Source organism: Trichechus manatus, unplaced genomic scaffold, assembly GCF_000243295.1.
Source record: "Trichechus manatus latirostris isolate Lorelei unplaced genomic scaffold, TriManLat1.0 scaffold00035, whole genome shotgun sequence".
Classification (NCBI taxonomy): domain Eukaryota; kingdom Metazoa; phylum Chordata; class Mammalia; order Sirenia; family Trichechidae; genus Trichechus; species Trichechus manatus.
In genome coordinates, this window is record NW_004443971.1 from 7,852,245 (window position 1) to 7,876,425 (window position 24,181).

The following is a 24,181-nucleotide window of genomic DNA, read 5'->3' on the forward strand; positions in this document are numbered from 1 at the left end:
CCATCACGAAATAGAAGGGAAGTCTCAGGTAGCTCATAGGTGGGTTTCACACTGAGAAAGTTAAACTGTACCCTACACCTATGAGCCTGGAAGTAGCGATGGTTAAAGAAATCCTGCCACCCTTTTTTGTTCTGGAAAACAGTTTACTGCCAATAACTGACCAAGAAGGCCTTAATGAACTCCTCTGCTTGAATAAACTTTAGACAGTCTTTTCTTTCTGTCTCCCTCTCCCTCTTTCTAAGCCTCCCAGAAACCAGGTACCTAATCTGAAAAATGAAAGCATTCTGAGGCAAATTGTTCTATTTGCAAACTCAGTAAATCACTTGCCCATTCCAGTGGTCAACCCCCCTTAACTTCTTTCTTCAGTATTTTTCCACTAGCCCACCTCAGCCTTTAAAAACCTTCCAAACAGAACAACAAGAACGGAGATAATGAGAATGTTCACGCATTGCAAAGAATTTAACTGATGTCAATGAACAATTTGTGTAGAAATTGTTGAATGGGAATCTAAACAGCTGTGTAATCCTTCACCGAAAACACAACAAAATATTATTAAAACAAAAAACCTTGCAGTTTTTTCAGAACTGTAACAGTTTGAACTGGACTCAGAATTAGTTAGAGCTCAGATTTAGTTCTACTCTCTCTCCATTGTAATAATCTCCCCTCTCCCTACTACAATGATCTTTCCTCCAATAGTCTGTGCCTCTCACCCTCCCAGACTCCAGCTCTTTACCATAATCCTTTTGAATAAAGTCATCCTTGCCTTTTGAACATTGTCTGCTGCAATTTTTTCTTTGATAACATTCATCAGTCTTTCAGAGTTCATTTTCTGAGGTTGGGATGAGGGGGTCAGACACAAACATAAATGCCCTTTGTGTGAGGCAAAACTTGAGATGTGGCATTAGCAAGGATGAGTCAACATGCATGGAGCTCAGAAGAGCATGATTCCATTCAAAGTGGGGAGAATGGACAAGGCTTTGGGGAGTGTTGACATCTAATCAGGGTACTGAAGGACGTGGGTGATTTGGACACGTGTAGTTGTGAAGTAAAGGCATTCCAGGAAACGACGTTGGTAAGAATGCAAGTACATATTTCCAAGACCTACACAATGACATAAAAGTATTAACTATAAGTAATAGGTTTGTTTATGACCCTCATTTCATGGAGTCCTGAATGACCATGAAGACAAAAAAGCTTTTGATATGCAAATTTTTAATTGAAAAAATTTACAATTTGCATTCAGAAAAGAAAATACATGAGCCACAAGACGGCAGATGATCAATAATTTCACAATCTCAAAAGCACCAAACATTAGCCATTTCTCCTACTCAGATATGTATTACTATAAATGATGGTGCCAAAGGGACAGTAGAGTTGCTGAACTGAAGTTATCTGTATTGAATCGAAGGCAACAAGGCACCTTATCCTCACTCTTTTAGGAAAAATCATACTGATGCTCCCGAGTGTTTCTCTGCATGTGTCTCTCTTGTTCCAGTTGTTCAATCTCCAATGACAGTTTATATATGTCCAGGGCCATTTTCACATCCTGCGGGCTTGGGAGACACTGCATGAGGTGTCTTCCTGCCAGCACTTGCTCACAGCCTTCGGGAACTTCCTAAAAGAGATAGAGTGGTGGGGAGGTTGAGCGGCTCTTCTCTGATCATGAGGGAGGGTGCATCACTGACAAGGGATGACTACAGGATCAGGACCAACCCCAGAACTGGGGGGTGAGCAGAGAAAACCAGAAAACACTTTGGACCCCATCATACTCATTCCCAGAGGGACAGACATCAGTTCTGAGACAACTCCCCAGAAGGCCTCCATGCTTTTTCTGCTGACCATCCAGAAATGGAACAACAGTATAAATTTTAATATATAAATATAGTCTAGGAAAAGTAGAGTCAGGACTCCTGGGTCTATGAGACGGCCCTCCCTAAGGGGCTCGGTTTTTCCTCTTTTCAGGTGAAAGCAGGAAAACTTGACCTTCCTAACTCATTTGATGCTTCGATGTGAAGGAGAAGGTTCTTCTGCGTGACCTTTAAGAACTCAGTAATGACTCCTGACAAGACATCTCACCAGTGATGGCTGGGACAGTGCTTCAGAGGTGGCCACCATTTTTAGGGTGTGATAGGACAGGAAATTCTTTGAATTGTGCCACTTACCCACTCACACTTGGGCACCTCTGGGTACCAGGTTCTGTTCTCTGAGCAACTGATATTTTGAGAGCCTACCACAGCATAGCCAGGATTGCACTGCACAGTTACATTTTCACCTTCAGTATACTGATACTTATGCACAGACAGCTTTCCATTTTCTATCTTTGGATTCGAACACAGAGCTGTAATGGAAACACAATTTTAAGCAATCTGTTATTCCAAGAAAAAAGGCATGATAATAGGATAGGATAATAACTATGAACTATATTTAGGGGTACTAATTTTTTCGTTTTGATAAAACAATAATATTAATCAACATTTTTCTTGAGAATTAACTACATCTTAGACTTTGGGCTGAGCACTTTATGTGACTGTGTCTTAAGTCTCGCAACAATCCTATGAAATGGCTATTAATCCATTTTACCTAGGAGAAAATTGACACACAGAGATGTTGAGAAACTTGCCCAAGGTCATGACTTTTTTAAATAATATGATAAGATACATATGAAAAAATGTATGGGACCCCAGGTTCTCAGCTCTCAAAACAACTATCCCTCACAGTCTTGATTTCTGCAAGATACTAGGTATGAAAATTTCCCCCTTCTTGCCTCATTATTCTTCTATGTTCAAGGAGACAATAGTTTCAAATAATTCCTGGTATTATCATTAGTAAAGAGATAAGACAGCTGTATGCACATAAACATCAGACCCAGTTTTGACTCATTCTGTCACCATAACTGGTTGGCAAACCAAGAGTCCCCCATCACACCACCTATATCATGGGCAGGTGGTGCCCTGTGTAAAGCTCTGATGGAGATACCTGTCACTTCATGATGGTTGGGATTAGCCCATGAGAGTCCACATTTATATTAAGCAACTTTCCATAAAAATTTTACTCAGGGCTTCAGCTATTCTCAGATAAAATGCACTGCCTCTGCTATGTTTTTGAAAATATATACAAGAAACTGGGGATAGAGACTGCCTCTAAAGTCACCAATTGTGTGACTGGGAGAAAAAAAGCGGGGAAGATTGCCTTTTCAGTAAGTTCTTTGTCCTTTTTGCATTGGACACATGTGCATATATTAATTGCTGAAAATAAATAAGACAAAATAAAATGTATATGTGTTGCCTCAGGCAGCTTTACTCTCAATCCTGTCATGATATTTCGACTCACTTTGCCATGAGCTGTAAAGGGAGCTTGAGTTACCTTTACACTGAGGAGCTGGAAGTGATGAGCCTGAAGACCTGCAGGAAAATTTAGCCTGTCCAACCAGAGTGTATCCTTCATCACATTCATACACAAACTCAGTTCTGTAATATGTTTGAATTGGTTTATAACGTCCATGGGCAATGCTAGGAGGAGTATGGCAACCTTGATGGTGAGAGAGAAAAATGAGAGAACATGAGCTAGTAGAGTTTATAAAATAAGACATCTTGGACTCTATGTGGTTTATAAAAGGCTTCATTCTGTCCTTTCGTCTCTGTCCATAAGACTACTTGGTATATCCAAGAACTTGTCCTGCTGTCTCATAATCCTTAGGCCAATGAACTGTAGAAAGGATCAAGTTAAATTCAAAGCCAGGAGGGTGAGGGATTTCTCCCATTTTCTTGATAGGTTCACTAAACTTTAAACGGTTTAGAGGCCACTTTCGCATGAAGGCTGGATTTAGTCTCCAAGTCACATTGTACTAGAAGCACACTCAACCAAGTTCAGGCTAAATGGAAAGGTATGCATCTGCGAGGAACTGCAAAAACAGATAAATCCACTATCTCTGAGTCCCCACCCCACCCGTAGTCAAAACTATCCATTCATCCCCACCGAGAATATACCTAATGCATTTTAAAAAATTGTAGAAAGAAGGCCTTAGAAGAATGAAATGATAACTTGCAAGTTGAAATAATAAACATGACATGGTTCAGAGCCCCCCTCCGAAAGGGAGCACTGTCAGTGTTCACCAGGACTGCATGAGAAATGGAAATTAAATAGAGCATTGGGAATGGCAGATGAGGTATATAGTGATGGACTATTTAGAAGTATAGTACTAGGATGGCTCTTAGAAACATGGAAAAAGTGATGGCCTACAACAGGTGAGATGGAAATGCCATGGCAGAAGGTTGAAGAAGGGATTAAGAGAATCAAGAAAGTGAGTGTGCTGTAATGGATATATTATGTCAGGCTAAAAAACCACCAGATGATTATGTTCCATGGGAAGGCCTGGGGGCACAACATTTATCAAGGCCATAAGGAATTCTCTGACAAGAGGAGCACCAGCATCAAAGGCCAGACCTGATGATAGGAAAGGCCAATAAAAAACTGGGTCACTGATAGTAAAAGCAGGCAGGAGCTGCTCAGAGGCTTCAGATGCTACCTGAATGTGAACATCATGAGTGGCAAGGTCAGACAGGCAGCTAGGGGTGCCTAAGAGATAAAAAGATGCTGATAGAAAATAAGGATGAAAATAAATGAGCAGCCAACAAGGATACTCCTCAATTTGTATAGTCCAAAGAAGTTAAGGCTGGATGATCAGGAGACTGAGAGAATTGGCTAAATAAAAGTCATAATCTCTTGCTCAGAGTTTGAACCTGGGCCAGTTTCCAGGCCTAGAGATCATTGACTGTAGAAGAGGCCAGTTCCCAGGAGAAGAGATACTAGCACACCTTGGAAAGAATGCATGGTAATGAGTTCCTCAGTCTTCAAGAGGATCTATGTCCATTTTTGTGGGTAACTGTGCACTGGTGAAAGATGCAAATTATCCAAAGATTACTGGACATAGATTCTGAGTTGAGAATGATACCAGGAAACATTATTACCCAGTCATTAGAACATTTGGTGGTCATTTACATGATCCATGGAAGTATAATTAAAACAGATCTAATTGGTAGTTGGCACAACCTCCACATTGGTTCCTTAGCCTGTAAGGTAAGAGCTATCACATCAGGGAAGGCCAGGTAGAAGCCATTGATACTGCCTCCCTCCCACTTCCTCAAGGAAAGAAAGTAAATAAAAAATAATACCATATATAGAGGGGGAGGAGTAATTTAGTGCTACTTTTAAAGCCTAAAGAAAGATGCAGGCATAGTGATTCCCTTCATACCTTTATTTAATTCACCAATCTGTTCATTAAAATAAATAGATGGATTCTGGAGAATGACAGTAGACTACTGAACACTCATTTTATCCCCTATTGCAGCCACTGTGCCATATGTGATATCTTTGCTAGAGCAGATTAATGTAGCGTTAGGTAAATAAGGCCACTGATTTAACAAAGGCCTTCTTTTACATCCCTATCAAAAAAAAGTATCAAAAACAGTTTGCATTCACGTGGAAGGGTCCAGAGCATACATTTACAGTTTTGCCCTAGGATATATTTCTCCTGCCCTGTTACAGTAGAGCCTGAAGATATCTTATCCACCTGGATATCCCACAGAACATCACTTTGATCCACTGTATCAATAACATCATGTTAATTCTACTGAATGAATAAGAAAGAGCTAGCCTGATGATGTCCCACAGTATAGAAGATAAAATTCAGGGATTTGACACATCAGTAAAAAGTTTTTAGAACTCCAGGGTTCAGGGTATGCTAGCATATCTCTTCCAAAGTAAAGCAAAATTATTTCAAATTGTGTACCCCATCAGGGAGGAAGAACCACAATTCCTAGCAGGCCTCTTCAGTTTCTAGAGGCCATATGATCCTATCTTGGGAATACTGCTCCATCCTATGTGCTACGTGACACAAAAGATTGCCAGGTTTGAGTGGAGCCTGTATTAGTGTTATAGTTTGAATTGTGACCCCCAAAAATGTGTGTCAATTTGGCTAAGCCATGATTCCCAGTATTGTGTGGTTGTCCACTATTTTGTGATCTGATATGACTTTCCTATGTGTTATAATCCTAACCTCTACGATGTTAATAAAGCAGGATTAGAGGCAGTTACGTTAATGAGGCAGGATTCAATCTACCGGATTAGGTTGTATTTTGAGTTAATCTCTTTGGAGATACAAAAGAGAAAATTGAGCAGAGAAGAGAGGGACTCCATCCCCCAAGAAAGAAGCGCCAGGAGAGAGCACATCCTTTGGACCAGGGTTCCCAGCACTGAGAAGCTCTTAGACCAGGGTCAGATTGATGACAGGGAACTTCTCCCAGAGCCAACAGAGAGAGAAAGACTTCCCTAGTGCTGGCACCCTGAATTCAGACTTCTAGTCTCCTAAACTGCAAGAGAATAAATCTCAGATTGTTAAAGCCATCCATCTGTGGTATTTCTGTTATAGCAGCACTAGATAACTAAGACAATTAGGAAAGGGCTCTGCAGCAGGTCCACTCTGCAGTAAAATCATCCCTGCAGAGTATTGGAGGTGTCTGTAGTAGGAAAAGATGCAAATGTCAATGGGACAATCACATCACATACCCTTGAGATTTTTGAGGCAAGGACGTGTGCTGTAGCTGAAAATTATATGTTTTTGAAATATAACTCCTGGCATGTCACCTGGTCATGAATAGAGACAAAACACCTGAGCTTGGGACATCAAGAGACCATATAGCCAGAATCGCCCATCATGAGCTGGGTTCTATCAGATCCACCAAGTTACAAGACCTAGGAAACTCAAGAACAATCCATTAAAAGATGGAAGTGGTTCATCTGGGATTGAGCATGAGCAGGGCCAGATGGCACAAGCAAGCTGCACAAACAGGGAGCCCAGCCACTGTTGCACTAGAATCTTGTATTAGTGAATAAATTTATGAACATACATTATGCTGGGGCATAACTTTAAATTTTCCCTTAATAATCTCCATTACTCTGATATGAAGAAAGTTGCAAAATAACATAATTCCATAAGCTCTTCTGCTTATTCACTAGCATTTAGCTCACGCTTATGGTTATATGGATTATCCACTATAACCAACTAACAGAACAAGAAAAAGCCAGAGCTTTGGTGTGTATATGCAGGCAAAAGAAGATGGCAGTTCCCAATCAGGGGTAGCCTAGAGAGACAATAGTAGGAGAAAATCCTACTGATGGGCAGAGCTTTAGGTGGTACACCTGGTCATTCTTATTAGAACAAGAAGTGGCCCAAGGATGCAATAAATTAGGACTCATGATCTGGAATGAAGGCTTGTCCAGTAGGGCCCTGTAAGGAGAAAGACTGGAAGACTGAGCACAAGGAGATCTGTAGTGTCAGCAGGTGAGTGGCCACATGGGAGAGGCAGGAAATGGAAAGATTTATATTTTGCATGTTACCACCCACCAGAGCACATCGCAAACAGAAGAGGCATTAAACAATCCAGTAGGAAAAAATTGCCTCAGTCTGTTGAAATCAGTCACCCTCTGTCATTGGCCTTATCTGGGCTGGCACAAGGAGAAGGGGAGCAAAGAGGCCATGGTGGTATATTTGGAAGATAAGCATGGGCCCAACAGCAGGCCTCTCAATCAACAAGACTGACTAGCTCTTGCTGCCACTGAATGTACAACCTGCCAGCAACAATACTGAGCATCTGATATGATACGATCCATCCAGGCAACCAAAAACCCACTTGGTAGCAAGTTGACTATGTTGGACCTCTTCTACCCTGGAAGGGCCAGCAATTTATCATGACAGAAATGGACACACATTGCAAGTATGGGTCTATCTTTTCTGCCTGAAGGACCTCAGTCAGCACTGCTATATAAAGGCTTATGGACTGTTTGATCAATTGACATTGATCCCACATAACACTGTGTTCAACTAAAAGACCTCTAGTTATTACATGTGTGATAGCAAGAGGTGTGGTATTGGGACCCTGGCCATGAAATCCACTACTCATATCACATACTGCATCACCCAGAACCTTCCACCTTTATATGACTTTGGAGTGGCCCATTAAAGTCAAATTGAAGTGCCAGATGAGAGGCAACACTTTGCAATGATGGGACACAATCTTCCAGAATAGTTTTCACTTTGAATCAGAGATCATTTTCTAGGTGGTACTGAGTCCTCAATAAAATAAATGCATGGATCCTGAAACCAAGGGTGGAAGCATGAGTGGCTCCACATCACTCTAAGTATCCCAGTTGGGAAGTTTGTAATTCTTATCCCCAAAACTCTGGGAGCTGTGAGTTTAGACGTCCTGCTTCTCAAAGTGGGAATGCTTTCACCAGGAGAGATAGAGTCCAGTTGATTTATAAGTTGCAACTAATGCCAGTCCACTTTGGGGCTCCTTCTTGTCCAGAAGACAAGGGGAGAAGTCACTATCCTACCAGGTGTAATTGATCCTGATCATCAATAAATAGGACTGTTGAAATCCAAGGGAAGTGGGCAAGAATGTGTTTAGCACTTGAGTGCCTCTTGGTGAAAGAGAGGTAGGTATTTCACATTGGGATGATACTCTGAGCAAAGTAGCAGTTTTTCAGCTCCTCAAACCCTAAGACTTTTATAATCCCTTCAGCAATAACAGTTCACTATCCTATTCACAGTCACCACTCATTCGTCAGTGGTGGCTTGCGTGATGCTATGGTACAGAACAGGTTTTCGCAGAGCTTCCAGACTAAGATAGACTAGGAAGAAAGGCCTGGAAATCCACTTCCGAAAATCAGCCAATGGATCAGAATAGAACATTGTCCAATCCATTTTTTGCGGGGTCACCATGAGTTGGGGCCAACTCAGTGGTGCCCAACAATAGCAACATTCTATTGAATTAATATAATTCTAAATTTATCTTGAGGAATAAAATTATATTCAATTAAAGTAGACAATCCTAGCACATACTGGACATTTAATATACAAAAAGAGATTTAAAAAACAAAAACTCACTCTCACACCCTTTGAATGGGGTCCACGTCAAATCTTCCTGACAAGTCACAGTCGTAGGCTCATCCCCAGTGGGTCTGTAGCCATGATTGCAGTGGTACCTCAACACAGTCCCAATATTATACATGCCATATTTTGTTGCCCTGTAGTGATTATGTGTATCCCAGGAAGCATTCGGGATGTCTGGTAAGTTGACACAACTGTCTGCTCATAAAGGAAGAACAAGAGAAAAGGACACTGTTACTAGGGCTGCCACAGCGACCCATGAGCCTGTTGTTTCAAAGGGTGTCACATGTTCATTGAGCCAGGAACCAGCCGCAGAGACTGATGAATCAGCCACAGCAGAAAACACACATGAATGTGTGCCCACATGTGCACAGTACCAGAGGGGGTCACCGAGGGCGCTGCCAAGTGGCCTGGTTAGGGAAAAAAGGTAAAAGTCGTTCCCCTCACTCTAATGACACCAGGAACTTTATCATTTAAGGGCTTGGCAAGAACAAACCAAGTTCCAAGCATCTTTTGAAACTGGGCCTTGAGTCTTGTCCTCTTTTCTCTTTCCCGATGTTACTAGTTCATATGATACGGAAGTAGAATATAAACAACTACCAAGTGGGTGTTTATTACATTTTCTCTTCAAACATTTTTAATGGAACAGCTGTTAGCCCCCACTAATTGACAACTAATTGCTCTACTGTTTTTGACAACTTCCTGAGGCATAAATTACACCACAGTCTGATCCAATTAAAATCAGGCTCCTTGGCACAGGCAGGGCATTGCCAGTCTTTGAGGCTTGCTCCAAACCTCTCCTGGACAGAACCTCTATGCTAAGGGTTAGGAGCCTCATTGGATTGGGGGGAAGGGGAGGCCAGTGGAGGGTGTGGAGGTATGAGGGGTGGTAGGAACTGGTACTGCCACCTGGCTGCCACCACCATCCAGTACAGTTATTTCACAACCAGGGAGAATGAGATTTGCCAATTATACTGGCTGTCAAATCTTCGCATAAGAGCTCTTCTGTTTTAGGAAACTGAGGAAGATGGGAGCTGCTACTTAGCTGCCAAGCCCACTGGAGCAGCTCTCCTGCAACACAGAGCTGTGCAGGAAAGGGGCACTGCACTCTTCACCAGCTGCCCCACCTGGACCCTCTCTATACAGTGGGAGTTGGCTGGAGGAATAGACACTGATATCCAGCTGCCTCCACCCATTCGTTATAGGCCTTCTGTAGTGTGGAGCTGTGAAAAATGCAATCTTATGCTGTTCCCTGGGTGCTGAATCCACCAGAATGACTCTTCCATCCCAGGGAGCTCATGGGCTGGTTGAAGTCCCTAGTTCTAATTCCATGGCCTCCCACTGTTCTTACAACCTCTCTGTAGATTTTTTTTCCTAATAAAATGCTTCTCAATTTATTGCAAGCCCTTTGATTAATTTCCAGAGACTCTGAATGGTCTTCTTTGGTAGTTTAAACCAGCTTAACAGATGTGTCTCCAGGAGAGCTTTCCCCAGGCTCCTCACACCACGGTTCCAAAAGCCCCCAGGATAAGTTTCTTGACGTTTCGTGAAGCCAAAAGCAAAAGCACAAGGCAGCAACGCTTCTACCCTTACCAGCTGTATGACCTGGGGCAAGTCACTTGACCCCTGTGAACAGTTTCCTCATCTGTAAAATGAGGATAATAATAGTACTCACAATTGTTGGGAGAATTCATGAATTCTTACAATGCACTAGACTAGTGCCAAGTTATCATTATCACTACTATCACCTTTTTAATGATACACATGAGTTTATGATTTCTGAGTGAAAGGATCATAACTAGTTCATACAGTGCTCCTGTGCAAGTTAGAAAAACATTTCTATCTTGAGACACTTTTATCTTTCAAAACAATTACCACAGCATAATAATTTTGTTAGAACAACACAATTTTCCATCAATTGGCAGAAAATTGTTGTAATAAATATATGAATCCTCAATGTCTACAATGTGAATGCTGCCCCTTAGTTACATGACTTTGCAGAATGTACTGAAATTATTCTTCCCTCCAGTAAGAAAAAAGAGAGGAAATTGTTGCTCCAACTTTAAATTGCTACCGTGAGTCAAAGTGGACCTAGGCATGCAAGTACGCCCCCACTAACATTTCTTGGTACCTTTAGATGATCTGCCAAACACTGAAATTCTTCATGGTCCATACTCACTGAGCTCACAAGTAGGAGGAGAAGGATGCCATTCGTTATCATCTTCACAATGGATTAAGCTGTTGCCTCTGAGGATGTAACCATTTTTGCAATTATATACAATAGAGTCTTTGTAAGTATAGGTGGGTCCAAATCCGGAGATTATTGCTGCATTTGGAACCTTTGGTGGAGGACAGGTGATTTCTAACAAATCATAAGAAAAGACAAGTGGGTTATAAAAAAAGAAATGAAAATAAGGATATGAGTGGTACTGCTTATCCAGTTCCAAGTACAACACAAAGGCCTGACACAAGTACTTCTCAAGTGGATACATGGAAACCATTTTAAAGTAAATACGTATATATACATGTCTCCACCACCACCCATCTGTCAGTTTGTCATACTGTGGTGGCTTGCATGTTGCTATGAAGCTAGAAGCTACACCATCAATATTTCAAATACCAGCAGGGTCACTCATGGTGGACAGGTTTCAGTGGAGCTCTCAGACCAAGAGAGACTAGGAAGAAAGGCCTGGCATTCTACCTCTGAAAATTAGCTGATTCTGACTTATGGCAACCTCATGTGTTACAGAGTAGAACAGCTCCACAGGGTTCCTTTAGCTGTAATCTTTATGGAAATAGATTACCAGGCCTTTCTTCCACAGCAGCACTGGGTGGATTCAAACAGCCATCCTTTCGGTTAGTAGTCAATCTCTCAACTCCTCTACAGGCCCACTGCCTCAGCAGCAGTGGAAGCCACCTTCGCTTTCTTCTCTGGATGGTTGTAACAGGTGCCTTTCTGTCTCTTGGGCTTAAGTTTGTCTCACTGAATCCACGGTTTTCTTTCTAAAATGCAGCACATTTACTCCCCTGCTTAAAGCTTCATAATGTCTCCCCTTCGCCTTTGTTCAGAACTCCCGAGGGTGAGGCGTGAGGCCCTTCCTAACCTGGCCCTCACCGACATTTCCAGCCTCAGCTCCTGACACTTCCACCTTTTCCAGTATTGCAGTATCATGTTTTCTCACCACGCGGTTTGCATCCTGGGGGGAGCCAGAGCAGTGGGCCATGTGTACGCACTTAGTAGTTAAGGGAGATGCCTTAGATCTGCAAACTAGCAATAACGTGTTATCTTCTGGCTCCCTTACTGCTTGCTTTGTACTGCTGACCTCTGGTGTTTAGTTTGCCCTGTAGTCATATGTGGCTGACATTAAAAGCACTAACCAATATTTCTAGTTTCACTTCCGGGATAGACAAAATACTATATTCCCCAGTCCATTAGGGTAAGTACATAGGGCCACATTGCTAGTTCTGGCCAAAAGGGTGCAATGGAAAGTGGTAGGTGGCCATTTAGAGACCAAATATCTTAATAGCCAGGGCACACTTTCTCTGCTGAAGAGTTTATGAAAGCACATTTTTTTATTGTTTTATTTTGGTAAAAATACGTATAATACAACATTTGCGAAGTCAACATTTTCTCCGTGTATAATTCAGTGACATTGACTACATTCATCATGCTGTGCAACTATCACCACCATCTGTTTCCAAATTATTCCGTCACCATTAACAGAAACTCAATGCCCCTTAAGCAAAGACTTCCCTTGTCCCCGTCCCTCTCACCCCTCCCATTACCCATTGCCTTGGAGTCATTTTCTAACTCATAGCAAGCCTATAGAACAGAGTAGAACTGGCCCACAGGGTTTCTAAAGCTGTAATGTTTCCAGAAGCAGATTGCCACATCTTTCTCCTGTGGCACAGCTGGTGGGTTAGAACCACCGACCTTTAGGTTAAAAGGTATGCGCTTCATCACTGTGCCACTAGGGCTCCTTCTTCTCACCCCTGGAAACCACTAATAAGCTTCAATCTCTATTCATTTACCTATTTCATACAAGTGGGATCATATAGTATTTGTCCTTTTGCGACCAACTTATTTCACTCAGCACAATGTTTTTAGGATTCATCCATGTCCTAGCATGTATCAGGACTTCACTTCTCTTTATTCCATTGTAGGTCTGTACCACATTTTGTTTATCCATTCATCTGTTGATGGGCATTTAGGTTGTTTCCATTCTTTGGTTATTGTGAAAATTGCTACAATGAACATTGGTGTACAAGTTTCTATTTGCATGCTTACTTTCACTTCTTTTGGGTATATACCAAGGATTAGGATTGCTGGGTCATATGGCAGTTTTATATTCGATTTTTTAACGAGCTGCTAGCTTTTTTCTACAGCAGCTGTACCATTTTGCATTCCCACCAGCAATGGATGAGGGTTCCAATTTCTCCACATCTTTGGCAACACCTGTTGTTTTCTGGGTTTCTTTCGTTGCTGCTGTTTTGTTGGGATTTTTTTTTTTTTTAAAATCACAGCCATTATAGTGTGGGTGAAGTAGGAGCTCACTGTAGTTTTTGATTTGCATATCAAGTGACTAATGGTGGAGTCCCTGGGTGGCTAACTGAAAGACTGGCAGTTCGAATCCACTCAGAGCTACCTTGGAAGTCAGGTCTGGCGATCTGCTTCTGAAAGTCACAGCCTTGAAAGTTGTATGGAGCACAGTTCTACTCTCTCATACATGGGGTCACCACGAGTCAGAATTGACTCAATGACAATGAACAATAACAAAGACTAATAAGAGTTCCTAGGTGGTGCAAATGATTAATGTACTCAGTTGCTAACTGAAAGGTTAGAACTTTGAGTCCACCTAGAAGCACCTCGAAGAAAGGCCTCGTTCTACTGAAAAATCAGCCATTGAAAACCCTACAGAGCATAGTTTTACTCTGACACACATGGAGTCACCACGAGTAGGAATCGACTCGACAGCAATGGGTACTGATAATGACTAATGACATCAAGCATCTTTTCATGTGCTTGCTGGTCATTTGTATATTCTCTTTGGTGAAATGCTTATTCAATTACTATGCTTGTTTGTTGATTGGGTTGTTTGTCTTTTTGTTGTTAAGTTATAGAAGTTCTTTATATGCTGGATATTAAATCCTTATCAAATATATAGTTCCCCAAAATTTTCTCCCAGTCTGTACGTTGTCTCTTTACTCTGTTAATAAAGTCCTTTGATGCACAAAACTTTTTAATTTTCATGAAGTCTAATTTATCCTTTTTTTTTTTTTTGCTGCTCCTGCTCTTGGTGTTATATCTATGAAAGCACATTTTGATGTGGAGGTGCCACATGATCAAACCACCTGGGTTGTTGACAGATAGAAACCAGCTGCCCTGGAGAGCTGTTTGAAGTGCAATGGACTTAGTATAAGTCTTAGCAGAAGTGAGAAATAAACTTCTCCTTCACAAAGTCAATGAGCTATAGGTGCTGTACAGTACTATATACTGGCACTGCAGGCAATAAGGCTCAGATGACCAAATAAATGACTGCATCATTGCAGTAATTATTTTGTCTTGAAATTGTGCCATTTCCCCAATAAATTTGCCTTCTTTTTTTCTTTTAAACAAATGAAAACCAACAGTACAAAGCAGAATTTCTTGCTATGACTTACTTTTACAGGTAGGAGGGCTTGGGCTCCAGACACCTATTGTTTTGTTCTCCACTGTGCAGGAAATGGAGGCTTTGCCTAAGAGTGAGAAGTGGGGGTCACAGCTGTAGGTGACAGAAGAGCCGTATGTATATACATCTTCTTCTCTACCATTGTGCTTCCCATTGCTGATGGCTGGAGGAGGCTCACATTTTGCAACTGAGATGAGGGAAGAGGAAGAAATAACCAGGAAAGGCATAATTACAAATCTAAACGAAATGATTCAAATTCTACTGGAAGGTACACAAAGGAGCAAAGATACACAGAAGTTTTATTATATAACGTGGCTAAATTTCAAGCCAGAAAAAAAAAGCTTTACTTACTTATACACACTGGGAGAGGATTACTCCAGTCAACTCCTTTCTCTTGGATGTCACAGTAGCTAGTAGTTGCGCCAATTAAGATATATCTGAAAAAAAAATGAGATCAAATATTTTAATGGAGTTATTCCTATGCTATATTAAATTGGATAAAGGAGTCTTTAAAAATAGATATGCTACTTAAAATTAAAAATGGAGAAATAATGTTTTCTTGGATAGCACTTCCCATTGAATACTATATCCAGTTAAATTTCGCCACTGCCATGAGATGAACACGTTTGTTCATTTGTTCTTTTATTTTTAATACGTTATTGGGCCTCTACTAAGTGCCAGACCTGGAGTTCATCCAGAGCTCAAGCAGTACATGTGGAGTGAAAAGCTCACTTGAATGTGTGCTGCAGTTTTCTTTGAATGAGAGTACCAGCTAGATTACTGACCCTAAACTATCATGATCTCTGAATGGAAGCCACCTTCTGACTTCTAGATGCTTGGCTTACTCCCATAAACCATTAACTCCCTGTTCACCGTCTTTTTCTGGCTCTTGACTAGTCCTGAAATTTCTTCTAATCTTACTGCCCTAAAGGTCTTATGATAACAACAACAACAAAATCATTGCTAACGTAATTTCCAATTGTAGCGTCATCAAGGAATAAGCCTACAATGTGACAGGAGCTCTAAGGCAATGTTACCTTCAGTGGTCTAAGAGCCTCTGCAATTTATTGAATACTGACAACAAGATAAGATATAGCGAGAATTAAGCATTTCTTTATTTTAAATTTTCTTAAAAATGTAATTTTTCTAACCTAGCCAAGAGACCAAACTAAAAGTATTATTTCTGTTCAAATCCCAGTAAGGCCTCAAAAAAAAAAAAGAAAAAAGTATTGTTTCTGGTTATTCCAATAGAAACATGGTAGCACCTTAGTTTTGAATCTGCTCACTTTCCCTCTTGAAGAGTCATGCAGTACAACAGAGAACAGCAAGAACAACAACGATAATATAATTGGCCACAAAACTACACATTTTCTGTGTAAATAGGAGACAGAAGAAAATAAAAAGCAAACATACGTTCAAAATTATGGGCAAGGTCTATTAAAAAAAACTATGACCTGCATAACTGGGCAGGAAATCCCACATGAGTAATGAAAATGGTGTAATGGGAAGGGTAGAGGAGGCCTAGAAGTGGCAGACCTCAGGAACCACCATCTCAGGAGAGCACCTATCCTAAGTGGAAAGCTTAGTGAAGAGGGGCGGGTAAGTGAAGAAAGTAGATGTGCAAAGTGCCCAGCAATCTACTGGTAATCTTCAGAAAATGTCACAAAAACAATATACTCTATGAATATTAACAAAAGAAAGTCATTGAGTTTCTAAATTGGAAGATTACCTGTGCTTCACTATTCTACCCCTCAAACCTCTTCCTAATGACTGGTACAGGATAAAATAACTCATTCAAGTATGCATAGTGAAAAAGTGATATTACAGTGACCATAAAAGCTGTTATTTAAAAAAATTTTAAAATAGCAGCAAAACTTTCCTACAAGTGAATTAAATGTTTGTTCATTTGTTCTTTTATTCCTTAATTCTTTAATCCATAAGTTCAACATATAAAAATTACAACCTATATTCCAACATGATATTTTCAAAAGTTTTAAAATACACATTTTCACAACTTTAAACAAAAGTTGTGATGCAATAGGGAAGAATACGTATCTATACATGTATATATATTTCCCAATTTCTACCTTCTCTTCCCTGAATTCATAGAAGAGAAGGTAGAAATTGGGAAATAAATAGAAAAAAAAGACAAAACCATTTGATTAAAAAAAAGAGGATAAAATAAAATGCTAAAATCTAAAGAATACTATACTAAAGGCACAGTAAGAGAAACAGAAGGTAAAAATGAAAAAAATCAAACAAAATAAAATAAACCAAAAAACTCAAATCTCCCTAAATGTGTTAAATATATATGCTTGTATTTGTTATTTTAAAAATTATATATTTTTTATATTTAAGAAGAAATAGTTACAGATATTAGCAAATATAAAATAATATGACTCATATCAATAAATGTAATTGGGCTTAAGTATCCTATTGAAAGAAAAAGATTTTTTAATTAGATCACAGCTGAACTCTATCTTGTATACAAGAGACAAAAGTATTTCAGACAGATTAAAAATAAAAGAAAGGGCAAAGTTATGTCAATTAAATGCAATCAAAAAGAAAAGCAGGGATGATGATTTTAATATCCCGTGACTTGGACTTCAGAATGAAAGTTATTAAATACAAAAAATGGGCACTTTATAATGTTAAAGGTTTTGATTTGCAATGAAGAGCTATGAATCTCCATGTACCAAATAATGTAACAGCAATTTTAATAAAACAAAAATACTGGGACAGATGAAAAATAGTCAAAACACACCACTAATTATTTATCATTAATTTATTTTATTATATCTTAAATAATTATGAAATTATTAATTTAATTAAAGTTCTATCTTTAAGCTTAAGACATAAAAAAGAAGTATAATTAAAGGTTCAGAAGAGCTAATCAATAAGTTGGTATGATGTACATATATCAAACTCTGTACACTGATAATAAAGAATATATCTTCATTTCAAATGCCTGTGGAATATTCATGAAAATTGACATGAACATTCATTGATAAATTCTAAAATGTAGACATAAAACAAATAAAATTCTTTGTTGGTCTAGAAGTTTTAGTTCCCAGTAGAGAAATGCTTCCACCAATAGTTCCATTAAACTAGAGTTGCCAGAATTAGCAAATAAAGATACAGGAGCTTAAGTGTGTCCCAAATACTGCATGGGACATATTTATACTAAAATCATTTGTTCTTTATATGAAATTTAAATTTAACTAAACATGCTATATTTTATCTGGCAACCCTATGGGACATTTCTACTCTGTCATATAGGGTCACTATGAGTCGGAACTGACTCAGTGGCACACAAGAAGAACAACAACAATCCTAAATTACCCTTGAGGTTAAGGCTGCAACTACCTGTCAACTTTGGACCCTCATGCGAGTGAATCAACAGGCAAAGAAGCGGGGTTACCTTAATGCCTGGGGTGGTTAATCCTGATTATAAACAGGAAATTGGATTACTACTAAGAAATAGGGGTAAGGATGAATATGTCTGGGATACAGGAGATTCCATGGGGAACCTCCTTGTATTCCCATGCCCTGTAATTAAAGACAGCAGAAAACTACAACAACCCAATAGAGGCAGGACTGCTAATGGTTCAGACCCTGCAGGAATGAACTTTTGGTTGACCCCATGAGGCAAAGAACCACAATGAGATGAAGTGCTTGCTGAGGGCAAAGCAAATATAGAATAAATAATAGAAGTAGGTAGTTGTAAATATTAGCTGTAAACACATGACCAGTTGCAGAAACAAGAACCATAATAGTTATGAATACTTATTTTGACATGAACAGATTTGGTAGAATTTTTTTTTCTTTTTACCTCATTTATCCCTCTACCATCTGACATAAAGTGTTAATAAGAGTTAATCTTTATCTTAGTATTTCAGTTACCAGATATCAAAGGGGAGCTATGACTCAGCTCAAAGAGGGTCCTCTTTTGAGGAGAGAGAGTTAACATGTTTTCGGTTGTATGAAGAATAGTTTCATTGTGTAAGCTGAGAATATAGTTTTGACATTGTCTTTATTTGGAAGTTAAACTAAGTATGGTTAAAACAAGTGCATACAAACACCAAATTTGACAAGGGGTGGACGGACTGTGGTGGATTTGTATTGTGTCAATTTAGCTAAACTGGAACTATGTTTCTCAGAATTCTCTTCCATGCATAATGCCAGTTTATTGTAGCCCACAAGAGAAGATGGAAGTGAATGAGTATTCATATTCTTTACATGCTTGGAAGATCAGAGCAGGACACAAGATATGGATTGCAGCTCACACACATTGTTGCTTCTCTGCTCTATCATCTTGTTGGCATGGGGCAGCAGCCAGGCCCACAGCAACGCCAGCTCCAGGTGGATCTCTTCCTTCACTCACTCCAACCTTTGATCCAGGTGCATTAGCACTGTGATGAAGAGCAACAACTTCTCCTACAGGACATCCCCCTCCTTCAAGTTGAAAGTTCAGAGACAGTGAAAGAACAATGCAAATTCCAGCCTATACGTGTCCTTGCAGTTCCAGTTTGTCCTTGCATGGTACACTTCACCTCCATCTTCCCTTCCTAACTTCCTGCCCTGCTCACCCAGCCACAGCACCAGACATGGAAGGAACAACCTCCTCTACACAGCTCCCATCGCATCTCCCACATTAAGCCAGGTCTCTATAAGAAAAGCCTTCTTATATATATCTGAGTGATTCTGTTTCTCTGAGTTGATCCTGAGTGATACAATTAAACCACGAACTCACTGCCATTGAGTCAATTTTGACTCACAGTGACCCTAGAGGACAGAATCATACTGCTCCCATAGAGTTTCCAAGGCTGTAAATCTTTACAAAAGCAGACAGCCACATCTTTCTCTTGCAGAATGACTCCTAGGTTTGAACCACCGACCTTTCCATTAGCTGCTGAGTGCTTTTAACCACTGTGCCACCAAGGCTCCTGAGATACGATTAGCTAACATAGACAAAAAAAGAAACTAGAAATATAAATATTAGAAAGTAGAAGGTAAAATAAACACTATTTTCAGTTGTTATCATTGCAAACCTTGTAATCCCAAAAGAATTCGACAGAAAGAGTATCATAAATAATAAAATAATTCAGGAAGTTAGCAGAGATGGCAAGTTAATAATGCAGAAATCAATTTTATTCATACTCATAGAAATATGTATATATAGAGAGAGAGAGGGATCCCAACTAGTTAAAATATATATAATGGAAAAAAAGACTCATTTAAAATAGCAAATATAAAATACATAGGTTTAAACACTTCAAAAAATGCAAAATCTTTGTGAAGAAAACTTTGAAACACTCCTGAAAGAAAAAAAAAATTAATGGGAAAAACATAACATATTTTTGACTAGGGAGATTCAACGTCATAAAATCTACATTTTCCTAAATTAAAAACGAATCCAACACTAACTTTAAAATCTACCTAACTTTAGATTATAAATATAGAAAAATAAACAAACAAGTATAGTCAGCAAAACTCCAAAAAAGGAGTGTAATAAGTAGGACTATTCATATTGTCTATTAAACCATATTATGAAGTCATAGTAACAAAATGACTGTGAAAGTCATACAGGAATATATAGACAGAACACTGTCATTGAATAGAAAGTCTAGAAATAGACCCAGATACATATGGAAATTTAACACAGTAATAAACAGCACACTTGAATCAGTGGATTGAAGATGGACTTTTTAACAAATGATGTTGGGATAGCAAGAAAGCCATACGGAAAAATATAAACGAGGATCTGTACCTTATATGTGTATTATATTGACTCCAAATGGCTCAATGCTTCAAACCTTCAAAATTATGAAACCATAAAAGTAGTACAAGAAATATAGGCAATTATTTTAAACCCTTGTGTTGGGAAGGCCTTTTTAATTAAGACCTAAAATATAGATGCCATACAAAAAAGAAGGATTGATAAATTTGACAACCTAAAAACAAACAATGTCTCCTTGAGAAATGTATGCCAATAGCTGAGTCAAAAGAAAAATAATATACTGGGGGAGGTGGGGAGGAATAGCAATTGATATTAGAAACAAAGCCTGAACTCTGATACATATATCTCCTACAAATGAAGATAAAATGCAAAAACGTTATAGAAAAAATAAGCAAAAGACAGACCAGACAGTTCATAAATAAATACAAATGTCCCTTGAACGTACAAAACTATGCTCGACCTCGCTCATAATAAGAGAAGTGTACATTAAAACTAGAGTGAGATTTCATTTTTACCTATTAAATTGACAGAAATCCAAAAGTTTGGCAAGTTTTCAAAAGTTTGACAACACAATCTGTTGGAGAATTTATGGAGAGGTCAATATTTGCACACTCTGTAAAACTGTGTAACCCTCAGGGAGGGCAATTTGGCAATATATTTCAAAATTTCAAATATCAGTAGTTTTTGACCCAGAAACCCCACTTCTGGCAATTTACTCTACAGATATAACTGCATATGTACGAAATGACACGATTTAAAATACCCAGCAATCCATCAAAGGGATTGCTAAACCATGGCATGCCTAAACCTATTGCCACTGAGTCGATTTTGATTCATAGAGACCCTATAGGACAGTGTAGAACTGCCCTATAAAATAGGGTTTCCAAGGCTATAGTCTTTACTGAAGCAGTTTGCCACATCTTTATCCCTTGGAGCGGCTGGTAGGTTCAAGGCACTGACCTTTCAGTTAGCAGCCGAGTGCTTAGTCACAGTGCCACCAGGGATCCTTATGACACATCTACATAGTAAAATTCTATGGAGTTATAAAAGAAAATTAGTATGCACAAACATGGAAAGATCCCCGGTATACAATGATAAGTAAAAAATAAGGCAAGACACAAAACTACATTTATTATTAGAAAGGGGGAAAATAAAAATATATGCTTATTTCTTAGCTTTCATTTGTATAAGTACTGAAAATACACACACACACAACAATAAAATTAAATCCTTGTCCGAGGACAGGAAGGATTGGGGTGGATAGGCAATGGGATAGAAGGAAAAATTCTCTATGTACAGCTGTTAATTTTTTGAAATATCTGACTACACTAGCTATTTTTAAAAACTAATTTAAAATAAAAATATTGTTTCTAGACTGCCTTATACTCACCCTTCTAAACAGCTGAATTCTATCTGTGATCCGAAAGAGAAATCTGTGTTAATGTCCACAAGCCCATTAGGTAAATCTCCTGGGTTTCTGCATCGTTTCTCTGGGAGAAAAAGTTAAAATGATGATTAGTGATTCTAAGCACTCAGAGATATGGCATTAAAAAAGAAGTCGGATTGATCAGCTTCAACCCCTGCTTCCAGAAAGGCCCAGGGGTTCAGATACAAATTTATTTCTACAAGTTTGATCCTGACTCAAAATTTTATTTTCAATGAAAAATGAATGCAAAATTTGATCTCATTTTTTTTCAAATACATTTTACCAAAAGAGAAAAAATTTGTCCCGATCTAACTGTTCAGTTAGATCAGAGACCCTGGGTAGTACAAACAATTAAACACTTGACTACCAGCCGAGAGGTTGGCAGTTCACACCCACCCAGGGCCACTTTGGAAGATGGGCCTGGAAATCTGCTTCCAAAAGGTCACAACCTTGAAAATGCCATGGAGCAGTTCTACTCTGCACACTTGGGTCCTCTATGGGTTGGAATTGATTTGATGGCAATTAACAACATCAACAACCATGGAGCTACCGTCCAGGGTTTAACACGTTGACCAGGAAGATTTGCTCCATTCTCTGTCCACTGCATATACTTCAAATTCTGGTTACTCAGAAATGCTATGTCCCTGGTCACAAATGGAACAAAAAAGAGAAGATATAGATCGTATACCCTTACTATTGGGAAAACATCTCAAAATGCATTCCCAACTGACGATGAATCATAGCATCTTCTTCCAAACACAGAAACATGTTAAGTGAGGTTCCTTTGGAAGATACATTACTACTTTCTAGCCACATAGGTTTATAAATTTTTTTGTAAAGTGAATCTGGTTTTCAGTATCATAAAATTGTATTTGTGATTCAAATCTTGTAAGCAGCATTTGGTGAATGATTCTGTAAACAATAGATGGATATTTCAATGTTATTAACTCCTAATTTTTCTGTATTAGTTTGTTCTGTTTTTCAAAGAGTGGCACACATGTGTGCACTGAAGACAGTAACCGACAAACTGAATAGTTTCTTGGTGATCTAGGATTCTCATCTGCATCAGGAAGCCATTTAGCTCCTGAGACAACTTTCCAAGGATGGAAAAAGCACAATGAGAAAAATAAATGTTGGTACTTACTGGCACAGAAGACTTCGTACCGCCAGAAGCCTCCATCATCACAAGTAAGAAGCTGAAATGAACTGTTTCTACTGTAGCCAGGGCGGCAGGTGTATCTCAGAGTAGCTCCTCTAACGAAGTTTGTCTCAGTCACCGCAGTCGTTGGAAAAGCAAACAATAAATTGGGTGGGGGACCACAATCACCTGGACACCAAAATGACAAGGAGTACCAAAAGTTATAACTTTGGACACAGTGTCTCAATATTTCTGTAGTAAAATTTTTAGAATGGAGACTATGCTGTTCTCCTCTGTCATAACCCCTATTTGTCCCCACTGTTCAATGAGCCAGTGAGGGATCAGTAATACGCGTTTGTTGATAATGATAAAGACAATGATAATTATAAATGATAATAATAACAGGCAGAAATTTTTCACTTCTTCTCTACTACATATGAGATAATTTATTTAAGAGTGATGACAGACATGGATTTCATCAGCCTATCAGATGCATCCACGCAATGCCAGGGTGCCCTACAATTTTGTCTCAACATAAAAATATTGTTTCATTAAAAATAACTACACCACGTAACATTGGTTGCCTCAGGGAAGGGAATCTGGGCGGCTGGGAGACAGGTAAGAATGACATTTTTAATTTATACCTTTTTGTACCTTCTGAATTTTGAATCATATGGAGGAGGAAGCATTGAGTCTTTGAAACATGAAAATCTTAATTCTGCTTCCCTTGCAAGAATTAAATACAGAACTGATTTACCTTTTAGGAGCCCCAGTAGAAGTATACTCCTCACCTTCCCATTCTGGATAAACATACAGCAGTGAATGTTTTTTGCAGTCAGACTGATAGATAATACAGATTTGTTTCAAGTCATGGTTGGGAGTCAGATTGTTATGGAAATTCCTGGTGAAGAAATTCTAGAAGGAAGTGTCTAGGAAACTGCCTCTTTCGTATGTAAAACAAATTCCCCTAAATTCCAGCCTGTCAAATAAACCCATTGTTGCTGAAGCTGGATTTCTGCTAGATGCTTAGTCATCTCTTATTAGTCTTAAAAATGAAAGTGTGGATGATCTCAGTTGATTGTTGCCAATCTGAACTCGTTCCTCATTACTCACCAAGCACAGTAGCCAAGAGAGCCACGATCACGATCATTTGGAACAGAGTTGCTCCACAGACTTTCCACAGCCTAGAGGAGGGCCAGGCTGCCATTTTCCCCTTTCTATGAAGGGTCCAATTTGGAGCTCTTGAGGGGTGCATGACCTG

The 24,181-nt window shown here is 39.2% G+C and overlaps 1 protein-coding gene across 1 annotated transcript; it reads right to left on the minus strand.

The window, feature by feature from the left end:
* Positions 1 to 1,435: 1,435 nt before the first annotated feature.
* On the minus strand, positions 1,436 to 24,181 carry LOC101359097 (C4b-binding protein alpha chain). Its single transcript, XM_012555213.2, has 10 exons — positions 24,034 to 24,181; positions 22,927 to 23,109; positions 21,747 to 21,846; positions 14,968 to 15,053; positions 14,609 to 14,803; positions 11,127 to 11,309; positions 8,945 to 9,145; positions 3,364 to 3,528; positions 2,163 to 2,338; positions 1,436 to 1,615 (listed from the first exon to the last, which is right to left on the minus strand). Exons 1-10 carry the CDS (start codon positions 24,173 to 24,175, stop codon positions 1,436 to 1,438), a joined length of 1,611 nt encoding a protein of 536 aa, XP_012410667.1. The 5' UTR covers positions 24,176 to 24,181.